Genomic DNA, 25,317 nt, shown 5'->3' with positions numbered 1-25,317 from the left:
TCTTTCACAATCCAGGCCTGTCCTGTCAGTAACCCTTTTGAAACTCATTTTGCACCTTTGGGAAAGCTACAGCAATTTGAGGGGGGTTAATAATACCATGAAGGGCTCAGCAACTGAACTAGGCTGAGTGCCCTTACAAGAAGTCAAAGGGAAAGAACTGTGAGAGACATAGACACATCTAGGAAGAACACAAAATGGAAAGCATGAAAACATCATTCCAGCAGAGAGCCCTGCCAAGAGAGGATGGAAATACTCAGGGGAAATAAGAAAACCAATACCAAAGAAATACAGAGTTAATCCCCCCCCCCCAAATCAAGATAGTCACTTTGGTTACAGTCCTGCTTTCTTCCTGTCCATCTTTAATCTTCATAATTGTGCAGCAACTTCTACATTCAGTTTGTCCTCAGGGATAAGAAACTCAGATAACCTTTATGTGGCTTAACCTTCAAAGTATGACAGTGTAACATTGCACAATTAGGGGACCTCCTTCCCAAAGTTTATTGACAGATTCAGCAGGAGTACACTCACTAGCATCGTTAAGCCATACCCTTTTATAATAGCCACAGGGAGTGTGAGCATGAGACCAAATACACAAGGAACATGCCGACCCCCAGCAACACAAATGGAGTAGTGACACAGGAATTGTAGCAACTGCCAAGAAAAGCCAGGCTAGTGCTAACTTTTGTTGCTAGCCAATACTGTTAAAGGTCCTGCTTTGGCATTTCTGCCCTTAGGAAAGCGACCATATAGCAAGTGATCTGATTAGCAAAACATGCTCACTGCCAGTGGAAGCGCAATATAGGTCCTATCCCATGCTCATTTCCTGCTACTGGGGAAGGTGATTAGTGACCAATCCTCCTCCCACTTGCAGGTCCCTGGGCTGTTCCTAGGGGCTCCCCCTGGACCAGAAAGGCAGTTTTTTAGGGGGCTGCAATGTATTGTTATGTTTCCCTGAACACCGTCATGCCCCCAAATTAATACTGTTTGCTTCCTGAAGCTAAATAAAGTCGGAGGGATCAAAATCAGTTGGTTTTCTCCAGTAGCCTTCTGTCGGGGACCCGCTTGCTAACTGAAAAAACAGGGTGCCCCTTTGAAGAAAACGTCACGCCAGGCCTGGTGAACGATACAACAGGAACAAGCTTTATTTCAGCAACGTGGAGTCCGCTGGTATGGAGTAAGAGCTTCCACCGAACTCCAGGTGGAAGCTCCCTTTTATACAAAACCCACCTCCTTAGGCTGTATTGCCCCACCCAGTACTTGCGGAGGGAACATGCTGATACAATCATGACTCATGCACATATGCGAGGTTTTCCGGGGTTCCTGATGGCCCATTTTCCTGGAACAAAGGGCCATCTCCGGGCCCTTGTCAAAAGGTGGAGGGGGACATTGAGGTTCTTTAGCGGCCATTGCCACCTCAACGATCGGGTGGGGCGCCCAGCTGCCGGCTTGCCTATGATCACCAAGCCCTACCTCCGTGATCGCGGGCGCCTCTGATGGCGGGGTTCGGTCCGGTTCCCCAGCCACCAAGGACCGAACCACGACATTCTGCCCCCCCAAAGGTCCATTCTCCAACCCCCCGGGACGGCCAGGATACCGCTTGTGGAAACGTTCAGTGAGTCGGGGCGCAAGGACGTCCGCTGCCCAGACCCATTCCCGGTCCCCCAAAGCGAAGTCCTTCCATTCCACGAGGTACTGCAACTTCCCCCTGTGGAGTCTAGAGTCCAGGATATCCGCCACCTCGTGGTGCTCCCCCCCCGGCAGGACCTCGGGCGCTGGCGGGGAAAACACGGGGTGCCAAACGTCACCGTCCGGAGTTTTTTTTAGAAGGCTCACGTGAAAGACGGGATGGATGTGCCGGAGGTTCTTGGGGAGCTTGAGCTTGACCGAAACTTCGTTGATCGGGGCCAAGACCTCGAAAGGCCCCAAAAACCGAGGGCCTAGCTTCTTGCTGGGCAAATTCAACCGTAGGTTCCGGGTGGAAAGGTAAACTCGATCCCCCGGTCGGATCTCTTCAGCTGGTCGTCTCTTCCGGTCGGCGTCCTCTTTCTGCGCTGCCTTGACTTTGTGGAGCTGCTCCTGCAGCGACTTCCAGCAGCTCCCGGCACGCTTCCCCCACTCGCGAAGGTCGGCCGATTCCCGGGCGGGGACCTCTCCAAGCTCCGGGAAGTGTCTCAGGTCTGTCCCGTAGACGACGGCAAAAGGCGACATCTCCGTGCTGCTGTGGTCTGCGTTGTTGTACGCGAACTCGGCCAGGGGGAGCAGGGGCACCCAGGTGTCTTGATGATAGGAACCGAAACACCGCAAGTACTGCTCCAGTACTTGATTAACCCGCTCGGTCTGCCCGTCCGTCTGGGGGTGGTAAGCGGAGCTCAGCCCTTGCTCGATGTCTAACAGGCGCAGGAAAGCTTGCCAAAACCGGGACACGAATTGTGAGCCCCGATCGGAAATCACCTTGTCCGGCAGCCCGTGCAGTCGGAACACGTGATCCAGGAACATCCGAGCCAACTGTGAAGCACTGGGGACACTGGCGCAAGGAATGAAATGGGCCTGTTTGGAAAATAGATCTACCACCACCCAGATCACCGTTTTCCCCTTGCTGGGAGGCAAGTCTGTTATAAAGTCCATGGAGATCACTGACCCCGGCCGGGTCGGGACCTCGAGCGGGTGCAGCAGACCTTTCGGCTTGCCAACCCCCGGCTTGCAGGTCAGGCAGACAGGACAACCACTGACGTAAGCTTTTGTGTCCCGCCGCAGACTGGGCCACCAAAACCGCCGCCGGGCCAACTTCCAGGATTTTACGAAACCGAAGTGCCCGGCGGTCTTAGCATCGTGGCAGAGGCTGAGGGCTTCCCGTCGTAGCCCTTCCGGGACGTAGACAGCCTCCCCCCTCCGCCAGAGACCGGAGTCCAAAATCAAAGAGTCCCGGAGCTCAGCCAGCTCCTCGTCTGTCCCGTAGCCTGCCACTAGGCGGTCTCGGAGCGGGGCGGTCGCCGGGTCGGGCTCCCATTCCTCCCTGGCCCGACGCCTAGTGACGACCCCCCGTCCCATCTGCTCCTCACCAAACACGGACCTGGTGCAGGGAGCGTACCCCTCCCCATAATGCGGCAGACGGGAGAGGGCGTCCGCGAGGAAATTCTCTTTGCCGGGGATGTGACCAAGCTTGAAATTGTACCGCGAAAAGAACTCCGCCCACCTCATCTGTTTGGCGTTCAGGGATCGCGGTTGCCGGAGCGCCTCCAGATTCTTGTGATCTGTCCAGACCTCGAACGGCTCCTCTGTTTCCTCCAGCCAATGCCGCCATTCGGTGAGGGCGAACTTAATCGCAAACGCCTCCTTCTCCCAGGTAGACCAGTTCCGCTCCGTTTCGGCGAATTTTCGTGAGAGGTAGGCCGCCGGCCTCAGCTGTCCCGCCTTGTCTCGCTGCAGGAGAACCGCCCCGGCTGCTGCGTCGCTGGCGTCGACTTGTACCACCATCGGCTGGGTTGGGTCGACGTGCAGTAGCGTGGGCTCAGACGCGAAAGCTTGCTTGAGGGCCAGGAACGCTGCCTCCGATTTCTCATTCCAGCCGAGCGCTGCGCTGGGCCGCGTGGCGCGAGGACCTCTCCCCTTGGTACCTAGCAAGTCCGTGAGGGGAGCCACTACGGAGGAGTATCTGGGGATGAAGCCTCTAAAAAAGTTAGCAAACCCCAGGAAGCTTTGTAGCTGTTTCCGGGTGCGGGGCCTTTCCCAGGCCAGCACCGCCTGCACCTTCTCGGGGTCCATAGCTATGCCCTGGGCTGAGATGCGGTAGCCCAAATAGTCCAGGGAGGGACGGTGGAATTCGCACTTAGCCAGCTTCACGTATAGGTGGTTTGCCAGCAGGCGCTTTAACACCTCCCTCACCAGGGTCACGTGCTCTTGGGGATCTTGGCTGTAGATCAGGACGTCATCCAAATAAACAACCACCCCCTGAAACAGAAGGTCCTGCAACACCTCATTAATTAGACTCATGAAAACCCCAGGTGCCCCGCTTAAACCGAACGGCATCACTTTAAATTCGAATTGTCCCAATTGACAGTTAAACGCTGTTTTCCACTCATCCCCCTCCCGGATGCGTACCCGGTAGTACGCCTCCCTTAGGTCCAGCTTAGTGAACAGAGTCCCTTTGCCCAGCCGGGCCAGCAAATCCGGGATCAGCGGGAGGGGGTAAGCGTTCCCCGCTGCGATGGCGTTGAGGCCCCGGTAGTCCTGGCACAGCCGTCGGGACCCATCCTTTTTCCGGACGAACAAGACTGGAGCTCCCATGGGACTGGAAGCGGGCCGGATGAAACCTCGGGCCAGATTTTTACCCAAAAACTCCCGGAGGTCCTTGAGCTCACCCTCACTCATCTTGTAGATGCGCCCTTTGGGTAGTACCGCCCCCTCTGGGATGTTGATAGCGCAGTCCGTGCGGCGGTGTGGGGGTAGCTCGTCCGCTTCCCGCTCGCTGAAAACGGCTGCGAGGTCTCGGTACTCTGGCGGGACCTCGGGCTCTGGTATCTCCTGCTGCGCCGCCGCCGCTCCCCTGGGACGCGCCGCCGTCCTCTTGTGGCTGGAATTCTCGTGGGGGACCCGATGCCGTGCACCCACCGTCAAGTCGAACTTCAGGGTCCCCGCCCGCCAGTCCACCACGGGGTTGTGTTCCTTCAGCCAATCCAGGCCCAACACCGCCCGATATCCCGCTACGGGGACCTGGATCAGCCACCGCAGCTCTTGGTGGTCCCCTATGTGGATGGCGATAGGACCCACCTCCTCCCCGAAAGGTCCCCCCTGAATCGGGCTGCCGTCCATCTGGACGAAAACCAGGGGAACCTTCCGAATGCGCTTCGGTAGCCCCAAAGCCCGGGCTATCTGGGGGTGGACCATGCTGTGGTCGCATCCAGAGTCCAAAAGAGCCTCCCCCACCCAACTTAGTCCGTTCTCCGGGTTCCGGAGCTCTAAAATTACCACGTTCGGAGGTCGCGCCTCATGCTGTAGGGGTTTTCCCTCGCACCGCGGGACCTGCTGCCCGGCGCCGTCTACAGCAGGTCCTGGCCGTTTCCCGTCGCCTGGGCGCTTCCCGGTTCGTTGCGGAGGTCCTCCGCCCGGCGTGCCTGCTGGGGGCGTGTCGCACCTCCCCCCTGGGAGAGCCCGCGGTCCTCCCCCCCTTGCCGTTGGCACGCTGCTGCGAAATGTCCTGACCCCCCGCATTTCAGGCACAGACCTTCCCGGCGTCTCCTTTCCCGCTCGGGGTTCGGGGGTCGTTTGGGGCGAGAGTTGTCGGGGCCCGGTCTCGGCGCCTCGGCTGACCCGCCTTTGGCCTCCCGGGGGGGTGCGGCGGCCCAACCCAGGCTGGCTTCCAGCTTGGCGACCACAAAACACCACCTCTCCAGTGTAGACAGATCTTCTTCCGTCCCCTTGATCACGGCCCATTCCCTGAGCTTCGGGTTAAGGCCCTCCCGGAAGTACTCGATTTGGGTCTCCTCGTTCCAGGAGAACACCTTGCCTGCTTCCCTCCGGAAAATGTCTATATAGTCCATAACCCCCCTAGTACCCTGTCGAAGTCCCTTGATCCGACTCTTTGCCTTGTCCTCAGCCTGGGGGTCCTGGAATCGTCGGCGGAGCGCGACCACGAAGTCCTGCAGGTCCCGAGTTGCCGGGTCGCCGCGCTCGGCCAACCCTAGGTACCACTGACCCGCCTTGCCCTGGAGGCACGAGGCCACCCCCCAGACCAAGTCCTCGGAGTCCTCATACCGGTCTCCATACCTCCGGGCATGCGTCAGCGCGTGGAGGAGGAACTGCGGGAGGTCGTCCGGCGTCCCGTCGAAACGCGCCTTAAGCTCTGGGGGGGAACGTTTTGGAGAGTAGTCCGACCCCCTCCGGATCCGGGATTCTCGGCGTCCGCCGTCTCGTCCTGCTCCGCTCCACCGGCTACCAACTTGCCCAACGACGCCGTGCCGCTCCCTGCCTTGCACGTCGCTCCTGCGTTGGTCCGGCTCTCGCCACCCCGTCGGCTCACCCGCTCCCCCGAGATCCTCTGCTGTCTCGCCTCTCCGCTGGCCGTCTCGCCTACTCGGGACTGAAAACTGCTCCGGGTCGGGGTCCGGGGCCCGCTCACCAGTGCCGGGCTCGTCCTCGTCGCTGGAGACGTCCTCACTCGACGCGATCCCCTCCGCCGTTGTATTACCAGTCCCTCCGGGCCCGGCCCGAGCTTGCTCACGGGCTTCAGCTGCCTGCAAGCGCCTGGCCAAGTCCGCCATGGCCCGCCGCAGGTCCTCTAGGGATTCCTCAGGTCCTACCGGGCGAAGCGCCTGCCTCAGCTGGGTGTCCCAGGTTGGGGCCAACCCCCCAGACCTCGGCGCGCTCCCCGCCGTGCTTGGGAACCCCATGGCCCGGCGCCTTCCCTTGGCCGCCGCTGCCGAGGGTCTCGGGGTCCCGGACAGCTGCTCCTGGCCCCCCGATTTTCGGAGGAAATCTCCCGGGGACATTAAACTCATGTTCCCGGGGTTCGTGGGGGTCGAGACCGCCCCGTTGCTTGAAAACGCCATCTCTGGATCCGTCCCGATAAGCGCTCGGATGCGATGCCGACCCTGGAGTTCGGTGGGAAGCTCTTACGATGTCGGGGACCCGCTTGCTAACTGAAAAAACAGGGTGCCCCTTTGAAGAAAACGTCACGCCAGGCCTGGTGAACGATACAACAGGAACAAGCTTTATTTCAGCAACGTGGAGTCCGCTGGTATGGAGTAAGAGCTTCCACCGAACTCCAGGTGGAAGCTCCCTTTTATACAAAACCCACCTCCTTAGGCTGTATTGCCCCACCCAGTACTTGCGGAGGGAACATGCTGATACAATCATGACTCATGCACATATGCGAGGTTTTCCGGGGTTCCTGATGGCCCATTTTCCTGGAACAAAGGGCCATCTCCGGGCCCTTGTCAAAAGGTGGAGGGGGACATTGAGGTTCTTTAGCGGCCATTGCCACCTCAACGATCGGGTGGGGCGCCCAGCTGCCGGCTTGCCTATGATCACCAAGCCCTACCTCCGTGATCGCGGGCGCCTCTGATGGCGGGGTTCGGTCCGGTTCCCCAGCCACCAAGGACCGAACCACGACACCTTCTTCAGTCACAACGGCCCCATCAGTCAAGTGCTGCTTTCTGCTGTCTCCTGTCCCTCAAACTTCATCACGTAAGTAGCAATCTTTTTGTCCATCAGTCTATATCCTTATGCAAAAAGTCACTGCTCCACAACTGCAGAAGCCAGCCTGGGCTTCCTTGTTTGGTCAACAAGGCACTAGCACCATGGAAACAAAGATTCCTCTCTTCTGAGAATCTCTAACTGTGAGTGGAAGGGACTGTGGTGACACACAGGAATGGAGGCTCAGCCACCATCAGGACAAGAGGCGAGGGAAAACATCTTCTCATGATCTGCAAGAATGCTGGCCTGGGATCGGCATTGAGGCAAAGAGCTGGTGTACGGAGGTGGCCATCCAGGCAGGTTTTTTATGTTGGGAGAGGGAAGAATTTGCCAGCCTTCTTAGAGCGAGGAACTTGCCTGTTGGGAGAGAACAAAATTGGATTCAGGACTAGACATGGCCTCTACAAACACATGCCTGTCTCCTTGGCAATAGTTCCCATAGCAGAGAAAAGGTCAGAAAACATCGCAGCAGACAGCATACGGCATCCTGACAGAGAATGAGCAGATGTGCGCATGGATACACACAGCCCTTCCCAATTCTAGCCTTTCTGCCCCAAGGTGGGATGGTGCCAGAGCCATCCCATTATATTCCCACTCTCCCCCATGTCACTCACAAAGGTGGGAAGGTGGTCCCGATGCAGTCACGTAGCTTACTGGGGAGGCAGCCGCTTCCTGGGGCTGGGCTCGACTGGATGGAGTTTACTTCTGGGGGAGTGCAAGGATGGAACATCCACTCTGTAAGAAAGAAAGAAAGGTTAAAGAGATGATCAGGTCCTCTTCCTTTTGCAGATCACCAGAGACAGGCAGTGGTGAAGCTCTCCCCACCCTTCTTTCTTTACCTCCTGCTCCCCCAATTTGACTTGCCTTGCTCATTTGCTACGGTGGCCTGTGGCTCTGATGACACCAGCTCCTTCCGCTCTTCCCATACAAAACGTTTCCAAAATTCACGTGGCAGTCGTAAAAGCTCGGCAACCACCTGTGGGGAAATGGGAACAAAGCATCTGCTTCTTGTCTTATGTCCTACCAACCTGAGGTTCAGTCAGATTCTCTGCTGCTGGTTCTGGCTTAAGTTTCACAGATGGGTTTCTGTTCCCACTTCTTTTCTTCACAGCTCATTCAGGAAGAAGTCTGTAAAGCCCTCTCCACCCCATAACTCTGCATATAATATTATTGATACTAAATTTCAGCATTCTCTCAGACCAAGGTCTGAAACTAAGACCTCAGCCTCTTCTATCAGCTTTGGCAAAAGAACACCAGATCATATGTGCAGTGCTGGCATGGGCTATCTAGTCCTCACTGCAGCTCTGCTACCACTTTGAGATTTTATTCCATATAATGACATTGGGTGTATTGTACTGTTTGCACTTGGACTCACACATGTACTGTATTGAGCCAGAATTTAGTATCCTGAGCACTCCAGATTTTTGCTTTTAAAAAGAAGGAAGCCATTCTCACTATTAACTGTGCAGATCCCCCCAAAATGGGATCTGGCCATCCTCATTCTAAAAAAGGGGTGAAAGCACATCCTTTTAATTACTACCCAATTGATCTGCTTAGTGTGGTATGTATGCTTTATGCCACATACTTAAACTGGAAGTTTTGGGACTGGCTTGATTAGGGGAACATTTTAGCAGAGGAACAAGCAAGTTTCAAAAGTGTTTGCTCCACAGTGGACCATCTCCTGGCGAAGTATGCCACCAGGCTGCATAGGGCACTTTACGCAGCCTTTTTTGATTATGGCATTTGATAGCATTTCATGTGGCATATTATGGCTAAAACCAGAGGCTTCACGAATAGATTGTAGACTGCTTGCCCTTATACACACATTACATGAGAACAACTATAAGTCAGTGAGGTGCAACCCACAAGGTCATCTATCCCCCTTTGATAATCTGTTACCTGGCTCTGGCGAGGTGTGTCCTCCAAGATAGTGACAGGGGTGGGGTTGGGGATACTATGCCCAACTAGAGTTGGTCCAAAGATACGTGCCAAGCTATGTTGGTCCATTCGACACTTTGGGCTCTCTATGACCCTAAAGGGGGGGGGAGAAGGAGAGATGGATTAATGGAGTCCTGAGCAAGTGTTCCAGCATGCACCAGAAGTCTGTTCCACTTTACTCAGCTATGCTACGAAGATGTGGTGAAGGGGACTGCTCTAGAGCAGAGACCATGATGCATACTGTATACAGTAGGGGCCCTTCAAGCCCACATTAGAGACACACTTGGCTCTAAAGGACCAGAACCGCCTCCTCATAATCTTTCCTATCCCCTAAGCTTTCAATGGATTCGTATGAAATGGAAGTTGCATCTTTGCAGTTACAGGTAATAGGTTTCCAAACAGAAGTGGAGGGTCTATGAAAGGAATAATAAAAGAGGCAAAGCACAGAAACATTGCATGGTCAGAGCTGCTATGGAGAACATGGAAGGACCACAGACAGCACCTGGGCAATAATAAGTCAGCTATGATGAACACTGACTATCTTATGTAAGAGAAAATTAATCAAAATAGTCATTTTTAAACCAGAGGAAGAAGAAGAGGAACATGTATGTGTGTGTGTGACACTGTAAAAATAATAATTAAGCCATGTAGCTGCCTTAAATGGGGAAAATGCACAACAAAGCAAAACATACAGAACACTTTATACCACAAATGTCCTGAGCAAGCAACAACACTTCCAGCAAGGCAGAAGAAACTGGGTATAGTTCTTAATACCCTATTGTCCTTGCTTCCCCCTTCACTTCTGTGCTTATTGGCATCAACTCCCTCCTCACCTATGCAAGTGGAGCATGAGAAAAGCCAGTGTATCTCTGTTGGCCAGAGGCATCTTCATCACAACATGGCAGAGAGCATTGTTGCGGGCAGTTTCATCTGGGATATCTGGGCGAGAGGAAGAGGAGATATGGGTCCTTGGGCATGCCCATTAGCCACCCCCAGATGTCAGTATTTAGACAATATGGAGAAGCCACTACATAGAATTCATTTTGGAGCAGGCAGTTCCCTCCTCCTGCCCTGCCCTGCCCAAACATACCTGCAGCATGCAGAAAAGCAGAGTGCAAGTAGAAAGTAACAAGTGGTTCCTTCAGGCTCCTCAGAAAGTCCTTGAGAACGCCACAGATCACATGCACATCTGTCACGTGGTCCAAAGATGGAATTGCTCTTTTGGAACAAAGCAGTTTGTTTTTCCATTCACGTACAATGGGCTCTGCACCAGAAATTCGGTATAACCCCATCTGCCGGACAGGAGAAAGAGTCACCACTACATCTGGACTTCAGTCTGCATTCCTGGCCCAGCACAATACCATTAGTAAGTTTAATCACAAGGTCACTGAGCACCAGGGTCCAAATCTACCCCCTTGCTGTATGAGAACAGCTGTTATGGCCTCCCCTACAAACACTGTTATTTACATAAAGGTAAAGGGAAAGGTATCCCCTGTGCAAGCACCGAGTCATGTCTGACCCTTGGGGTGACGCCCTCTAGCGTTTTCATGGCAGACTCAATACGGGGTGGTTTGCCAGTGCCTTCCCCAGTCATTACCGTTTATTATTTACATAGCTACACATAAATTTTACCATAGAGTCAATAGCAGCTTCAAGGGGCAGTTTGAAAAAGCAAAATTGGTGTGGGGAGGCCTTCCCAAAACTGCTCCCTGCAGTTGTGTGCAGAAAAGGGATGTACTGCATTTGGAAGGCACAAAATTTTTATAGTATGTGATAACCAGTCGTTATTTGTGTCACCCCAAGGAACATCAGGACTCTGTAATTTGAACACTGGAGAGAGAAAGATGACACATTGGGAGGATGCTGTGGACTAAAATATGATGGACATGAGAGGTAGTATGGATTCAAGTTGGAAAAAGAGTAATGAAGCCAAGGGTGCTTTGCATGTTGGAGGAGCAAATAACTTTCCATAGAAAACAACTGGATAAAGCACAGGAAAGAATGGAAGAGTAACATGGAAAGGGAATTAAGTTTAGCTGAAAAGCTGAGAAAAACATCATAGAAGAAAGGTAGCCCACTTATCCCTTTGTCTAGAGATCTTAGTACCCCCCTACATTCACCTCCTGTAGACCACGCCTTTCCACTTGACTCACACACTGAACCACCAGTGGAGGCACCCTGGGAGGTGCACCCGGTGCGAAATCAGCCAGTACGCCCTGCAAAATAAGAAAATATTCAATACAATAGAGTTAGGAGAAACATCCTCGGCACAGCTGTCCTAAACAAAATGTCAACATGACTGCTATTTTTCCAGGTCAAAGCCTCCTCCCCAGTTATCATCCAGCTAGTACAATAAAAAATGGGAGAAAAACACAGCCTTACATAAGAAAGGTAACCCAAAAGGATGAAACAAAGAAAACAAAAGTAAAATATAACTATGCACATAATGTGAATATACAAAAAAATTAATTTAATCATGCAAGCCAAATTGATGAAATATAATTTAAAAATAACAACCTAGTGTTTTAGCATAATCCTAATATAAAGTCAAATGTCTAATCATGTAAATAAAGGTTAAAAGGTATAAGTTGTTGCCATATGCAAGGACAATACCAAACAAGTTTGGGCACAAAGTCTTCCTCAGATGGAAATTCAAACTGATTACTCCATTAATTTAACAAGGTAAAGGTATCCCCTGTGCAAGCACCGAGTCATGTCTGACCCTTGGGGTGACGCCCTCTAGTGTTTTCATGGCAGACTCAATACGGGGTGGTTTGCCAGTGCCTTCCCCAGTCATTACCGTTTACCCCCCAGCAAGCTGGTTACTCATTTTACATACATAAAAATGATCATACACAGGATGGACCTCAAAGGAGAGGGAGAAAAATAATTATATGCCTGCTCAGTAAAAAAATAATTTAAACATTTCAAAATATATAGAACTAGGATAACTACCTTGCTCACACTGAGACGTTCACTTGCAACTCAAATATTCTTGAGTTGCAACATGGGCAACTTATCAAGATGTAAAATATTTCATTTGCCCATAGATCTTAAAATACTTATCAAACATGTGACTAAATAACCGGAAATTTAAAAGTCCTGATTATTTTAGAAAAAGGGTATGTAATTAACTGTAAAAGAAACCCAGACTCTAAATGGCGCAATATTGACCTTCTAAAGCCTAATCTGCAATGCGCAAAGCTCCAAAGGACTGCTCAGATACAATCAGAAAAGAATCAGCATCATCGTAGTCCACTCCCCTGAAAATATGGAAAATGTGACGATGGGGAAAATATGATGCAATAATGCATCTCAGTGTGAATAAGGTAGCTATCCTACCTAGATCCATTAATCTTTTTTACTGAACAGACATATCGACAATTATTAATGTATATCTGTGTTAAATTGGTGGAGTGCTCAGTTTGAATTTTACCACTGAGGAAGGCTTTGTACCGAAATGTGTTTGGTATTGGTTCTTGCATATGGAGCCAATTTTTCTCATCCTGCCACACTTACCTCACTCCTTCTTGGGCGTGCACCTGGCATACAGAGAGACAGGCAGCGCTCTTTGCACTCAGGGTGTACAACAAGCTGGCAAGGTCGACATTTAAGTGCCACCTTCCCAAAGCGCAGGCGGGATTTGCAAACTGCACATGACTCTAGACAGATGATCTTAGGAATGGAGAGGAGAGAGAAAGGGAGATAAGCCAAGCAGAAAAAGCAACTGAATTCCTATTTCCTGGCCAGTTCTGCAGTTCACCTGAGCTCATGTGCACTGGTGCTGTTGCCTGCCTACTTGGGCATACATCATAGATAGTTTCTCTTCAGTTTGCAAGCATTCAAAAGGAACCAGCCTTCTTTCCTGAAGAGTACTTGTAAGGTTGTCCCCCACAGTTGAGAGGGGACTAGGAGATAGGGCAGTATCTGAGGGATCACTTGTCTCCTTATGCCCATCACAGGGCTCTTCGCTCTGCATGTAGGAATCTCTTGGTAGTCCCCAGCCCCTGGGAGATAGGCCTGGCCTCAACCAGGGCCAGGGCCTTTTTGGTCCTGGCCCCAACCTGGTGGAATGAGCTCCTGGAAGAGCGGAGGGCTCTGACAGAGCTGTCAGTATTCTTCAGGGCCTGAAAAATGGAGCTCTTCCACCAAGTGTTTGGTTGAGGCTGGGCTAGGGAGAGCGGCTCTCTCCCTATACAGGCCTGGTAAGGCCTGTTTGGCCAGATAGCGCTTGAAATTGCCCCCCTGGAAGGCTGCTGGCCATGGGAATGAGGATCAGAGGGATGGGAGTGGTGACGTCCTGCAGATCGGGATTTTTGCTGCCGTCTTGGGTTGTTGTGTATTGTTTTTATGTGGGTTTTTTAGATTTTTATGTAAACCGCCACGAGCTGGCTAGATCCGGGGCAGGCGATCAACAAGTACAAATATAAATAAGTAAATAGTACCTAGTGGCTACAGCAAGCCTGTTCTCTCAAGTCTTACTTACTGTCTTAGAGGTGAAGTGATGTTGGAGTAGTGGTGCTTCCCGTGTGGGGGAAGGAGAAGAGGTGACGCAGCCCTGGGCATCCTTCCCCCCAACTCCAGTATCTATACCGATGGCTTCATTCTCTGCTCGACTGCTACATCCATCAGACTCTTCATTGCTGCTCCAAACTGTAGTGAATTCTATGGAGAGAAGAGTCACTCTCAGCACTAGGAACATGAACAAACACCATTTGGAAATGACACTTCCCAGCATACACTGCTGAATCCCAATACTTGTCTGTCTGCTTATCACAAACTCCAAGTTCTCCTTGGAGGCTAAGACCCTGAGATTTAAAGAGCTCGTGGAGAAGAGCACATCAGTGGCTTCTTGTGCACAGGAATGCCCAGGAGTTCTGGCCAGGGTGACACATTAGTCTCACTTCATATTTTCCTGTAGTGCAGGATTTGGGACTATCGCAACATCAAAGTGTCGAGATAGAGATAAGAGTTGGGGATGAATTCAAAGCAACGTATCCCAAGGACTTATCTCCAAGGATGTTCAGGGGGAGAAGAAACTTCCTATAAAACTACACTTCCTACAGCTCAGGCTCCATCTGAAATTATCATTGGTGCCTCCCGGTCTGTGGTTTAAACAGAGTCAGAGGGAGTCTATTGGAGGTTTTGCCAAACTCAGCTTTGTAGTCCTATGCTTCAACTGCAGGTCCTATCCTCCTAGCACCATTGCCTAACAATGTTGGTTAAGGCCTCTCTTTAAATAAAGACCAAAACAGAAGTCAACTACCTCTCATATTCGGAGTGCCCTTTCTGCATCAGAGAGCAACTGCAGCCTGCTCCTACTTAAAATTAAAGAGAATGGCTTCCTTCCAGGTAGATGGAAGGTAGGCCTAATTCAAGCATCACAACTTCTTTTCTCAGCATTTTGGGAATATAGTCCAACATGTATAGGGGGAAAGCTTTGAAAGCTTAGGGTGGCATTCCAGTACTGCTGGCCAACCAGCTGTCTTCTGTGTTCAGTAATGGCCATTCCCACCAACGAGAGAGGTCAAACTGAAAAGGAAAGACTACCTGTAATTGTGGAGATGCGACGATTCTGCTGGGATCGACGGCGTGGTACCACCCCAATAGGTGGCAAGCTGCTTTCAACAATTGCTCCAGATCTCAAAGCCAGCTCATTTGCCTGCCAAGATTTTAAAGAAAGGAGGACAAGAGAGGACAATCACACTTATTCATATTTGAGACATGGATGACTATACCAAAGTGCAAAGAAAGCTGAACAGAGAGATCTTTGTAGGTTGAAGACAGATGTCCACTCCTCTGTTCCATTCTCCAGGTGGACAGAAAGCTCTTTGTTTTGAAACCAGAGATAGGATGATAGAATATAGGCCATATCTTGCAGGATTAGACTAATGGCCCACTTAGTCCACAAGGGATGACTAGATGCCTCTGCAAAGTCCACAGGCAAAGGTGACATACGCCAAATCCCATTTCCCTGCTGCAACTGGCCTTCAGAGAAATATTACCTCATAACATGCAGGCCTCATTCAACCAAAGTCATTAATGATGGATTTTTCCCTCATGAATTTTCCAAAAACATTATGAATACAAGCAAGCCTCATTCAGATATTGGAGGTGGGGCACAAAGGCACATAGCTATCACAAAAAATGGAAATGGATATCAGTGTATCACTTGCAACCAATATATGCTTATATGGAAGGTCATCTCCAAGTCAAAAAGATCCCTCATAATCTCATAGGCCATGCAGAGATATTTTGCCACCCATGCTAGCCTGTGCCTGCCTCTCCTTCCACCACTTCCCCATTCCAGAGACCTCCTTTCATGTGGACTTCTTTAAATGGTGGAAGTAAGTTGGGCAGTTCTAGGACCCTGCAGGACACCCAACTAGGTGTTGATGTTACAGACGACACCACTGCTTAACACTTATGCACAATCAGGTTCCAAAAGGTTGTGGGATTGATTGTACACATATTAATCCATAACCTGCAATACATCTTAGAATGAGTTTTACTCCAATGCAGTGGAAGATAAATGTTCTGAGAACATTGACATACTCACAATAGGAGCAGGAGTCACAGATGGCCGTGCTCGCTTGGCTGCAATCACTGGCTGGATCAGGGGTGCCAGAGAGGAGCGCTAGAGAAGGAAATGAGTTCAACAATAAAATAACGATGGTTCTACTTAATCTGGGATGGTTAATCTGCATCCTGATCAGGCTTTGTTCCAGCTTTAATCCAAGGGGTTTTGTTCTCAAAGTCTTCTGTAATATGCCAACATGAGTGTCAGTGTTCCTCCTCCTTTCTCCTGTGTCCATGGAGACCACAGACCAGGCGAGGAAATGGTTTCAAGGTCCAGGTTTCCATAAACCATAAGAACTGGGAATTCTGAGAGCAGTGACCCCTTGTGGCTTCTTAAAAACCACCACAACAAAACCACAATACCCTTCTGTGCTGTGTTTTCAGCACAGAAAGGGACAGTTTGAAAAGGCTTCTTTCTTTTTTGATTTCTTATACAAATGTGCTCTTTTTGATATCCCTAAATCTCATGATCACTAAGGTACATACCTGTAAAATTTAGAATAGAGTTCACTTTTTCAGGAGGGTAAGTTTATAAGGGTGATAAGGTCGTATTGTAACCGAATGGCTCAGGACATGTTTCAAGGAATGGAAGAGGTCTGTAGACTACCAGTGTGTGTGGTGTATGTCATTTATTGCTCTATGTGTTGTCTTTTTCTCAGTGCATTGTATTTCTGCTTATGTGATACTATTTGCTTATTTAGCATGTAACAGTTCATATGCTTTGTTTGAATTTCTGCAGTCCTAGCCCTATTACACTGCATATTATATGTTTCGACCCACTACTTGCCACAATTTTCTCTGTATAATCTGCCTTGAGTTTCATTAAGAAAAGGTGATCAATAATGTAAAGAAGGAACAATCCTCCTTAGGTTGTGAAGCCAAGATAGACACTAGGTTGTGAAGCCAAGATAGACACTATTAGCTCATCATAGACTCTAAAAATGTTCAAACCCCACACCCACTTGCTCATAGACTAGGGGTTTTTTTATCCCAAAAGTAACCTGGTGGAGAACAACCAAGATCTCATTGTGAAAGGCATCTGAAAAAGGCAATCCATCATCTCTGCAGAATATTTATCATGCAGATTCAACAATGCAGACGAGAACTTCCAGACACTTGAAGGCAGAATAAGGGAAGCATCTATAAATTCCATTTTTCCTATCCAGCTGTAGGCTTCACTTAGATTTGAAATGGCCTTTTCACTTACTCTTCTGCTGCTTATAGCAGGTTTTATCTTATCATGATCCTGGAAGAAAGAGCAAATAAAGTGGGGTTAGGCTCAGAAGTACAGCACATATTACTCAGTAGTCAATCCCCTCCATGAGAATACCCCCCCTCCCTGTTAATATCATGAGCTCCTAGCTTGTTTGGTGAAGTTTGGTGTAGTGGTTAAGAGCCAGTTTGGTGTAGTGGTTAGGAGTGCGGACTTCTAATCTGGCATGCCAGGTTCGATTCTGCGCTCCCCCACATGCAACCAGCTGGGTGACCTTGGGCTAGCCACGGCACTGATAAAACTGTTCTGACCGGGCAATTATATCAGGGCTCTCTCAGCCTCACCCACCTCACAGGGTGTCTGTTATGGGGAGAGGAAAGGGAAGGCGACTGTAGGGAAAAGCGGCATATAAAAACCAACTTCTTCTTCTTGTCACCTCACCAACGCTGGGATATGAGGGACAGCCCTTCAAAGGCTGATCTTTTTTTTCCGGGGTCGCAGACAGCAGTTGGAGAGAGTCAATCAAGCTGCTGTGAATTCACTTGTGGAGTTCTGCAAGGAGCATCCCTCTCCCCAATCTTATTCAACATCTTCATGCGTCCTTTTGCCCAACTGGTGTGGAGGTTCAGGCTTGGGTGCCATCAATATGCAAATGATACCCAGCTCTTCCTCTTGATGGACAGCTGCCCAGATTCAACCCTAGAATCTTTAGCCAGACGCCTGAAAACAATGATGGGACGGCTCAAGGAAAGTCGTCTGAAGCTCAATCCTTCAAAGACGGAGGTCCTATAGCTGGACAGGAAGGGTTCCAGTGAGGGAACATGATTGCCCAACCTGGATGGGATGCAGCTGACATTGGCTCACTCTTCCAGATATCTGTGTGATTCTAGATGCCTCCCTCTCTACGATGGCAAAAGTAGCGTGGTTGGCATTCTTCTACCTGTGCCAAGCAAACTACTAGTGCCCTACTTGGCTCTGGAACACCTGCTCACAGTGATCCATGCAATGGTCATCCTAGACTGGATTTCTGCAACTCACTGTATGCAGTGAGTATATGTAAAAAATTAATTAACTCCCATCCATTTGGGAAACCTTTCCAGGGTCATCATGAAACCCCAGAATTTCATGAACCCCTGCTATAAAGAGAAACACACATCGTATAGAAAGAGAGACGAGAGAGATATTTCTGTTCTGTTGTCTTCAGTCTGTCTGTTTTGGAGGCAAGCAGGGAGTCTCCAAAGAGCCAATCAGGCTTCTGGAGGAGAATATTTGAAAAAAGTTCCTAATCTAACTATGCTAAATATACATCTATGCTATGCTAAATACAATGGGCCCGGTAGGATATTCATATCCTTTTGAATTATTCACACGACAGGTCTTGCATATTCCAACATGATCAAGGGGAAATTACACCTTATTCTCCTTAATTCTGCCTTTCATAACACTTAATCCACCCTTGATCATACCAATTTCTGATAAAATCTTCACCACCACTGCCTGGATAGCTGACATAGTCCATTCCCAGGGTGAAATCTTGGCCCAGGAACCAGTAGTGGCAAGCATCTGGCCATACCCTAACCCTTCCATATTCGCATGATTAGCCTAGGAAGGGGGCTGCTGCTTACCAATTCATCATCCGAGTGGTCAAAGCTGATGTCAGATATGATTGAGTTGCCAAGTTCTTCCACTGCAGACAGCCTACCAGAGAAGAACAGCAGGTCAGTACAAAGGGAAATGAATATCAGTTGAGATCAGTCAGGAACATCTTCAAATACCCACTACTGCATTTCCCATTTGTTCATTTTTCTGTTTTCCAAGATTGTCATGTGGATCTAATAGTGACAAGAAAACAGGCAATCACTTGTGTGTATATATTTTTTGAGGAATAAGTTACTGCTCTACCTCCAAGTGGACATGAGCGTAATGAATTTAGGAGTCATTCAAAGCATGCCAAAATTGGGAAACCATTAGAAAATCAAACCCAAGCACACTAGGCATAGATCACTCCCTGTGAAAATCATCTTATTTTTGCTGTGTGCATGCTGGCAGTTCTATAACACAGACACAACATATGTATGTGCAGCAAAACAGAAGCATGTGGAACTATTACATGAACAATAGAAAAATAATTTGCTGGCTCTCCTAGATGAAGTGGTCTATAGGTAGATAATGTGATACACTTGAAGTCTGTCCTACTTTAACACACTTCATTTCCCAGACCAAAGAATGGAAGTATTAAAGTGTTTTACTACCCGAAGAAGTCACGGGTTACAATCAAAGTATTAAAGTGTTTGTACATAACAGTTGTATGTTATGTTATGTTGTACATAACATAAGAGCCTCTTGTGGCGCAGAGTGGTAAGGCAGCCGTCTGAAAGCTTTGCCCATGAGGCTGGGAGTTCAATCTCAGCAGCCGGCTCAAGGTTGACTCAGCCTTCCATCCTTCCGAGGTTGGTAAAATGAGTACCCAGCTTGCTGGGGGGTAAATGGTAATGACTGGGGAAGGCACTGGCAAACCACCCCATATTGAGTCTGCCATGAAAACGCTAGAGGGCGTCACCCCAAGGGTCAGACATGACTCGGTGCTTGCACAGGGGATACCTTTACATAACAGTTTGAGTCACCGAGTTTGATGAAAAACCCCAGGATATTCTAAGGTTGAGATTTCAGCATTTTGAACATTGGACTGTTCAACAGTTGACTGAGAAGTAGCACAGCACATTGTTTGACATGGGAAGTCCCAAGTTCAAGACTCATCTCATTTACTGATAGTGCAATCTCCTAAAATGCTATACTCTTCTAAGCACATTGACTTCAGTGCACTTAGAAGGGTGCAACTCTGCTTAGGATTGCATAAACTCACCGAGCAGCCTAAAACATGTCAATTTCCTTTACTATAAGGCTCCAATAATATTTTTGTCCAAATGGGGTCAATAGCAGCTCCAAACTTCTTCTTCTTCTTCTTTTTTTTTTTAGGGAGGAATGGGGAGAAAGGTTCAATTTCATTGATCCAAATTGGGCCTCTGCTCTGTTGCTTTATATGAAGAAAATGCTTGGGAACATGACACTGGGGATTCTCAAGGTCACATTTAGTTTGACCCTGATAGAAACATGCATATAACAAGCTGTGAAGTGGCTGAAGATGAAACACCTTTGCGGTGTAGGATCTTGTTCAGTCTCTCTGCTGTAGGGTTACCTCTTTTCTACTGCCAATAATCTACTTATATATTTGTAAATAAAATGTATAAGTATGTAAGTTAACAGGGCTGCCTCATTCAAACACACTGACATTGCTGCTGCAACTTCTTGCCACTCAGTAGATTAGCTGATCCCTATATTTAAGAGCATTGCATACACAATATAAACACTATAAATGGACTTCAGGTCCCCATAAGGTATAAAGCTGGGCTAAAAACACCAATGTGGTGGAGTGGTCAAAATGTTATGCTAAGACCCAAGTTCAAATCCTCATTCTATCATGGAAGCTTGATGGGTCATCCCAGGTCAGTTACATACTCTCAGCCTAACCTACATCACAGGACTATTGTGAGGATAACATGGAAGAGAAGATTTAAGCTGCTTTGGGCCTCCCATCAAATAATAAATAAAATAAATAGTAGTGCTATGTTTGCATTGGAAGAGAGAGCAGGTGCTGGAGCAAAAGTTTGCATTCAGTGCTGCTCAAAGTATCTAGGGCAGAGGACCCAGGGGGGTGGAGTCCCCAATGCAGGCCCACTGATTTCATCTAAATAGGACTGGAACACCTTGATCTGCTGGGCACTCACTGCTTGCCAGGTTGAAGAGTGCTGCGACGTAAACATCGTCCATCAAAAGCTGCAAGGACTGAGCACTGGTCTTCATTGAAAGGATTGATCTGTGGATCAGCCATCAGGTAGTCATAGATAAGCTGCACTTTGCGTTCCTGAGGGGGCAAGGAACAAAGTAAGAGCCTGTAAGAGTGGAACCAGAAGTGCCCACTCATGGACTCCCCCAGCTGCAATAAGGTTCACATGATATGTATATCCTTCATCTGTGTGTGTGTTTGGGGTTTTTTTGGTGGGGGGGCAGGCACAGAGTGCTCCCAACTCAATACAGAGTGAAAACTAAAATAATGAATGAATGGGCTGGGGGAGTAGGGAGCAATCACACACACAGCATTAAGACACCCAATTTTGTGTTCAAAAGTGTAACAAAACAAACAATACAATCTGAATAAATTAAGCAGCTTGTGGTGATTTAAATGTTCAGGGTTTTATTCAGGGTTCAGAATTGTGGTATAACATTACAGTCCAGGAGGGCACTGATATAAGGGAGCAGTATAATGGGCTGTTGAAATATTCAGCCTATGTTTTACCTTGTTTTTACTGCACCACTTTTCACTCTTGTCATCAACTCTCGACAGTGCTTCTGGTATGGCCTCGGTTTGCGTGGTGTCCTAATCTCTGTAATCCTAGTCCTCTCTGTATGCTTAATGGGTGTCTTGTACTGTCTGAATTGCTTTCTATATGTTGTAATTTCCCATGAGTCTCAGTGCAAAAGGGCAACTACAAATGATGTAATAAATTAGCATCCTATATTCTTGTATTTTGAAGTTTTCTCCAAAGTCACAAAAGATTCATATTACATTTTATAACATTGACACAGACTGTTGCTGTAACCTTGACATTGGTATCCCCTCATTGTTGCACATTCAGTGCTGAAAGAGAATGACTTGTTGAGATACAGAAGTAGGAACATCCTTTATTAAACAAAAACTCAACACCCCCCTCCCCTATAGGATATAGACCATCAGTTCTATGATGCTTGAGCAGAAACAGGACAAACGCTAGTACCAGAGCACTTATATTACATTCCCCTTCCTTCCCACCCCATACCTGGCACAGGACTATCCTCTATATCCCTAAGAGCAGCATGTAGCAATGTGCAGCTCATCCTCCTACCATGGCTACCCATCCCTCCCCAGAAGAACCTGTGCCTCCAGCTCCGCCTCTGCCCGATGTCTTTTCTTCATCTCCACTTCCACCTGGTTGCGGGCATGATTCAGTTTCACTTCCAGCACTGAACGCTCAGACTCTGAATGGCGCAGGCAATCCCTTGCTCTCTGCAGATCATGGTCCAGTTGACAACATCGCTGGCGCATTCCTTCAAGACACCGGGAGATCGGGAGGTAGTCTAGGTTGGAGAGATGCAAGCACTGAGGATAGGAAAGCAAAGAGTTCTCTATGGTGCTAAGAAAAAACAATCTAGCTATATGTGGACCTTTTGTAAATATGTAACTTGGGAATTACCCAATAGCAATTCAACAAGATGTTGGCCAAACAATTTGGAAACAGTTTGCATCAGAGCTAGTGGATAGCAAATGTAATGAGGTTATTCTTGAGTTTAAAAGGCCAGGCTCAACCCCATCTCATTCCCCACCAGGGATTCTCTGAGCTTGGGGTTCTCAGCCCTAGTATCCCCCTTCCTCACAGGAAATACTTCATGGGATAGAAGCTTTGCCAAATTCTGACAGCAGTACTTGGTTCTATAAAGTTTCCTTCTATGAAAAAGTTAAAAGAGTTGCCCAAATCAGCATGGTAAATGTGAGGCAAAGTGCCTCTGATTCCTCCCAAGGGTTAATGTAATGGACTTATTCCATCTCAAAGGTTGAGCCTTTCTGCCTACATGGTCCTTACCATCTTCATGGTCAAAGTAAAGCATGGGATAATTGGCTCATCATGAGAACCTGTGAGCCAGAGGATGGGTAGGGAGAGTCACGGATGATGAGGTACTATTCTAGAGGGTTCAGGAGAGAATATGTCCTGATTGGACTATCACCATCACCTGAATGAGTCAGAAAACTATAACTGGGCTAAGAGCCTTGAGACGGAAACTAGTTTGGATTCTGATAGACTAAAGCCCTTGACTATAATCGGTTGAGACTGCATAGGAGGGCCACCTAGAAAATGCTTGACCTGCAGCCTTTGACTCTGGGACTGTAAGACTGTGTCATCTAATGCAGATTTCAAATGTGTTAGTTAAGCTATTTTTCTTGTTTTCTTTAATGCAGGATTTTAGTGTTGTGTGTTACTTAGAAAGAAAATTATTGTTTAAAATATTACTATAATAAATCCTAAATATATTTTATGATTGCTTTTTCGTGTGTCTAATAGTTCTGGGGACCCATGAAATTCAGGCCTCTTTGACATGGTAGCAGCTTGGGGATCCATGCCGTGCATCTGTGCACAAATACATTGAAGGGCAACATGCTATTTGGCTCTGCAGCATGTTCCATTATTTTGGCGAGTCAGGATGGATAAGTCAGACTAGACGGCAACAGCAGGACTAGCTGGTGCCTCTGGTGCTGTTGCAGAGATGAAGATTACCCCAGATCTAAAATCAGACATACAGGCAGATGTCACAAAGTATGGAAAGGTCTGGGAGAGAAAGACTCGACCCCACAAGTATTCATGGCATGATGAGGAAGAAGAACTGTGTATGAGAGCCAAAGTGAAAGAACGTGAGGCACCACGACCTACTGACACCTCCAGTAGCTTGGAGAATGAAGAACGAGAGGAGTATTTGGAAGATTTATTGGTCTTGGAGGATGGCTGAAGCTCCTCAACCTCCAGACATTTCAGGGGCCACTGTCTGTCTCACTTGATGACTTAAGAGAACATGGGTTAGAAACAGGTGTGGGCCAGCTGGAGAGCCTGCGGCCAGGAGGCTGAAAGATGTCCTGTATAGCAGCTTGCAGGAGGTGAGAACCCTGCACAGCAGACCAGTGTAAGAGACAGCAGAGGAAATCAGTCTGGATACCTGCAAGGCCTAGTCAAGGCTTTTATGGACTTATAAACACAGCAGATGAATTTATGGCTCAATGACCAGGGAGGGAGTTGGGAGAAGATGTCATCTGTGTTTCAAGAGAGAATGGATCTCCCACTATATTTTTCACCCTTTGAATCTGCATGTTTGGACCTTAGGGTGCCACATCAAGAATATCTGGGGATCCTGCACACCCATTACTTCCGGCCAACAGTAGCCCTGCAGGGCAGGGGCCTGCCTGGACTATCCCAGCAATTTAGATACCCAGTCTCACTCAATTCAGTCTCCAGTCCAAGGATTTTAGGAAGCAGATTATGGAACAGACTTTTCTCTGCCTAAAACCCTGGAGAGATGATGCCCTTGTGACTAGACAATACTCAGCTAAGAGGATCAATGACTTGGTTCAGGACACAGGAGCGTTATTTCTTTTTTTATTTTAGTGTTAATGTAGTTTTGAAATGGGGCACCAAAAATGATGCAGTGGTACAGGACTTATGGGGAGAAGGAAAGTAAATGTGCACTGTGAGCGCCCAAAAGCACACATCTGCTTCCCATAAAACAGCAACAGCTTAAGTCCAGTGGTTTAACTCATCAGACGCCAACCAACAGAGCCACATCTGCTTCCATCCCAAGCATCCTTGCACCTCAGGAAGGCCTGCAGGCTTTTTGTACTTTCTGTGGCATCTGCACCAAGGTGGAAAACAGTTACCAACCAAGGTGAATGCCACATTAGGGAATGGAAGAGCCACAGGTGGCATGTTGAAGAGGCCCACGTGGGTTGCTGCTACTGAGCATCATTGCACCAGGCACTCATTTTAAGCATGTTAACTGAACAGACAACTAAAAGCCTGAGGCACTGGCTAACTTCTTACTGGGGCACAATACAACCTGCATGTAACACCCCTCCCCACCAAGGAGGAACTCTGGAAATGGGATTTGCCCCTGCTTTAAAGGAATAATCTTGTTTAGATGGATCAACAGTTGAGAGGGGGCACAAAAGAGTGGCTACATCTTAAAACAACCTTGGGAAACCAAGTCATAATCAAGCCAAAAGGACCCTTCCAGTAAACCCACCTAGTTCGATAGAGCTGTTGAATTCTATAAGCTGAAGAAGTTGATCCATGCCGTGCATCAGCTGTGTGCCCAAACGACTCATCCTGTTAAAGATACTGGAGAAAAACAATGATGCTGTGAGCTCCACAACCATTCAAAAAGGTACACAACTCAAGGCAAAGCTCAAGAGCGCAACGATTCCAGAACAATAGCGCCGTCTTTAGGAACCGCTAAGAGCGCCTCTTTAAAATGCGCGGGACAGTCAGGAGAGGCTCCCCCACACCCAGCCTAAGGCCGCGCATTTTTGCAAGGGCTTCCAAGCTTGGGAGACAAAGGTGACCATGCTTAGGGAGAAGTATCTCAACAGAAATCATACTTAGCAGAAAAGTCGTTGGAAGAGAGACCAAAGCCCCTTGAGCAATGGAGATGCCCCTTTTCTCCTTCCGTGGAAACCCACTCCTCACAGAACCAGCCTGAACATGCTTTGAGGCTTGAAACTCATCTAGGCACAATGCATTCCTCGGCCTGCGCGTCCGAGC

At 48.5% G+C, this 25,317-nt stretch overlaps 1 protein-coding gene across 3 annotated transcripts; it reads right to left on the bottom strand.

The window, feature by feature from the left end:
- Positions 1-466: 466 nt before the first annotated feature.
- Positions 467-24,894, bottom strand: LOC143829590 (rac GTPase-activating protein 1-like). 3 transcript variants are annotated; one of them, XM_077320749.1, is made up of 17 exons: positions 24,800-24,894; positions 21,891-22,115; positions 20,707-20,843; positions 18,547-18,619; positions 16,916-16,954; positions 15,689-15,766; positions 14,680-14,791; positions 13,616-13,794; positions 12,649-12,804; positions 11,250-11,345; positions 10,220-10,421; positions 9,963-10,068; positions 9,091-9,223; positions 8,056-8,167; positions 7,806-7,926; positions 7,111-7,548; positions 467-1,044 (listed from the first exon to the last, which is right to left on the bottom strand). In XM_077320749.1, the coding sequence occupies exons 2-16, from the start codon at positions 22,059-22,061 to the stop codon at positions 7,497-7,499; spliced, it is 1,767 nt and encodes a 588-aa protein (XP_077176864.1). In that variant the 5' UTR covers positions 22,062-22,115; positions 24,800-24,894; the 3' UTR covers positions 467-1,044; positions 7,111-7,496. The 3 variants fall into 3 exon arrangements, with proteins under 3 accessions (XP_077176864.1, XP_077176863.1, XP_077176867.1); XM_077320748.1 differs by having other exon boundaries at positions 21,891-22,097; positions 24,804-24,888; XM_077320752.1 differs by lacking the exons at positions 21,891-22,115; positions 24,800-24,894 and adding an exon at positions 21,276-21,840.
- Positions 24,895-25,317: the final 423 nt, after the last annotated feature.

This window comes from Paroedura picta, chromosome 2, assembly GCF_049243985.1.
Source record: "Paroedura picta isolate Pp20150507F chromosome 2, Ppicta_v3.0, whole genome shotgun sequence".
Taxonomy (NCBI): domain Eukaryota; kingdom Metazoa; phylum Chordata; class Lepidosauria; order Squamata; family Gekkonidae; genus Paroedura; species Paroedura picta.
This window is presented reverse-complemented; position numbering and strand designations above follow the sequence as displayed.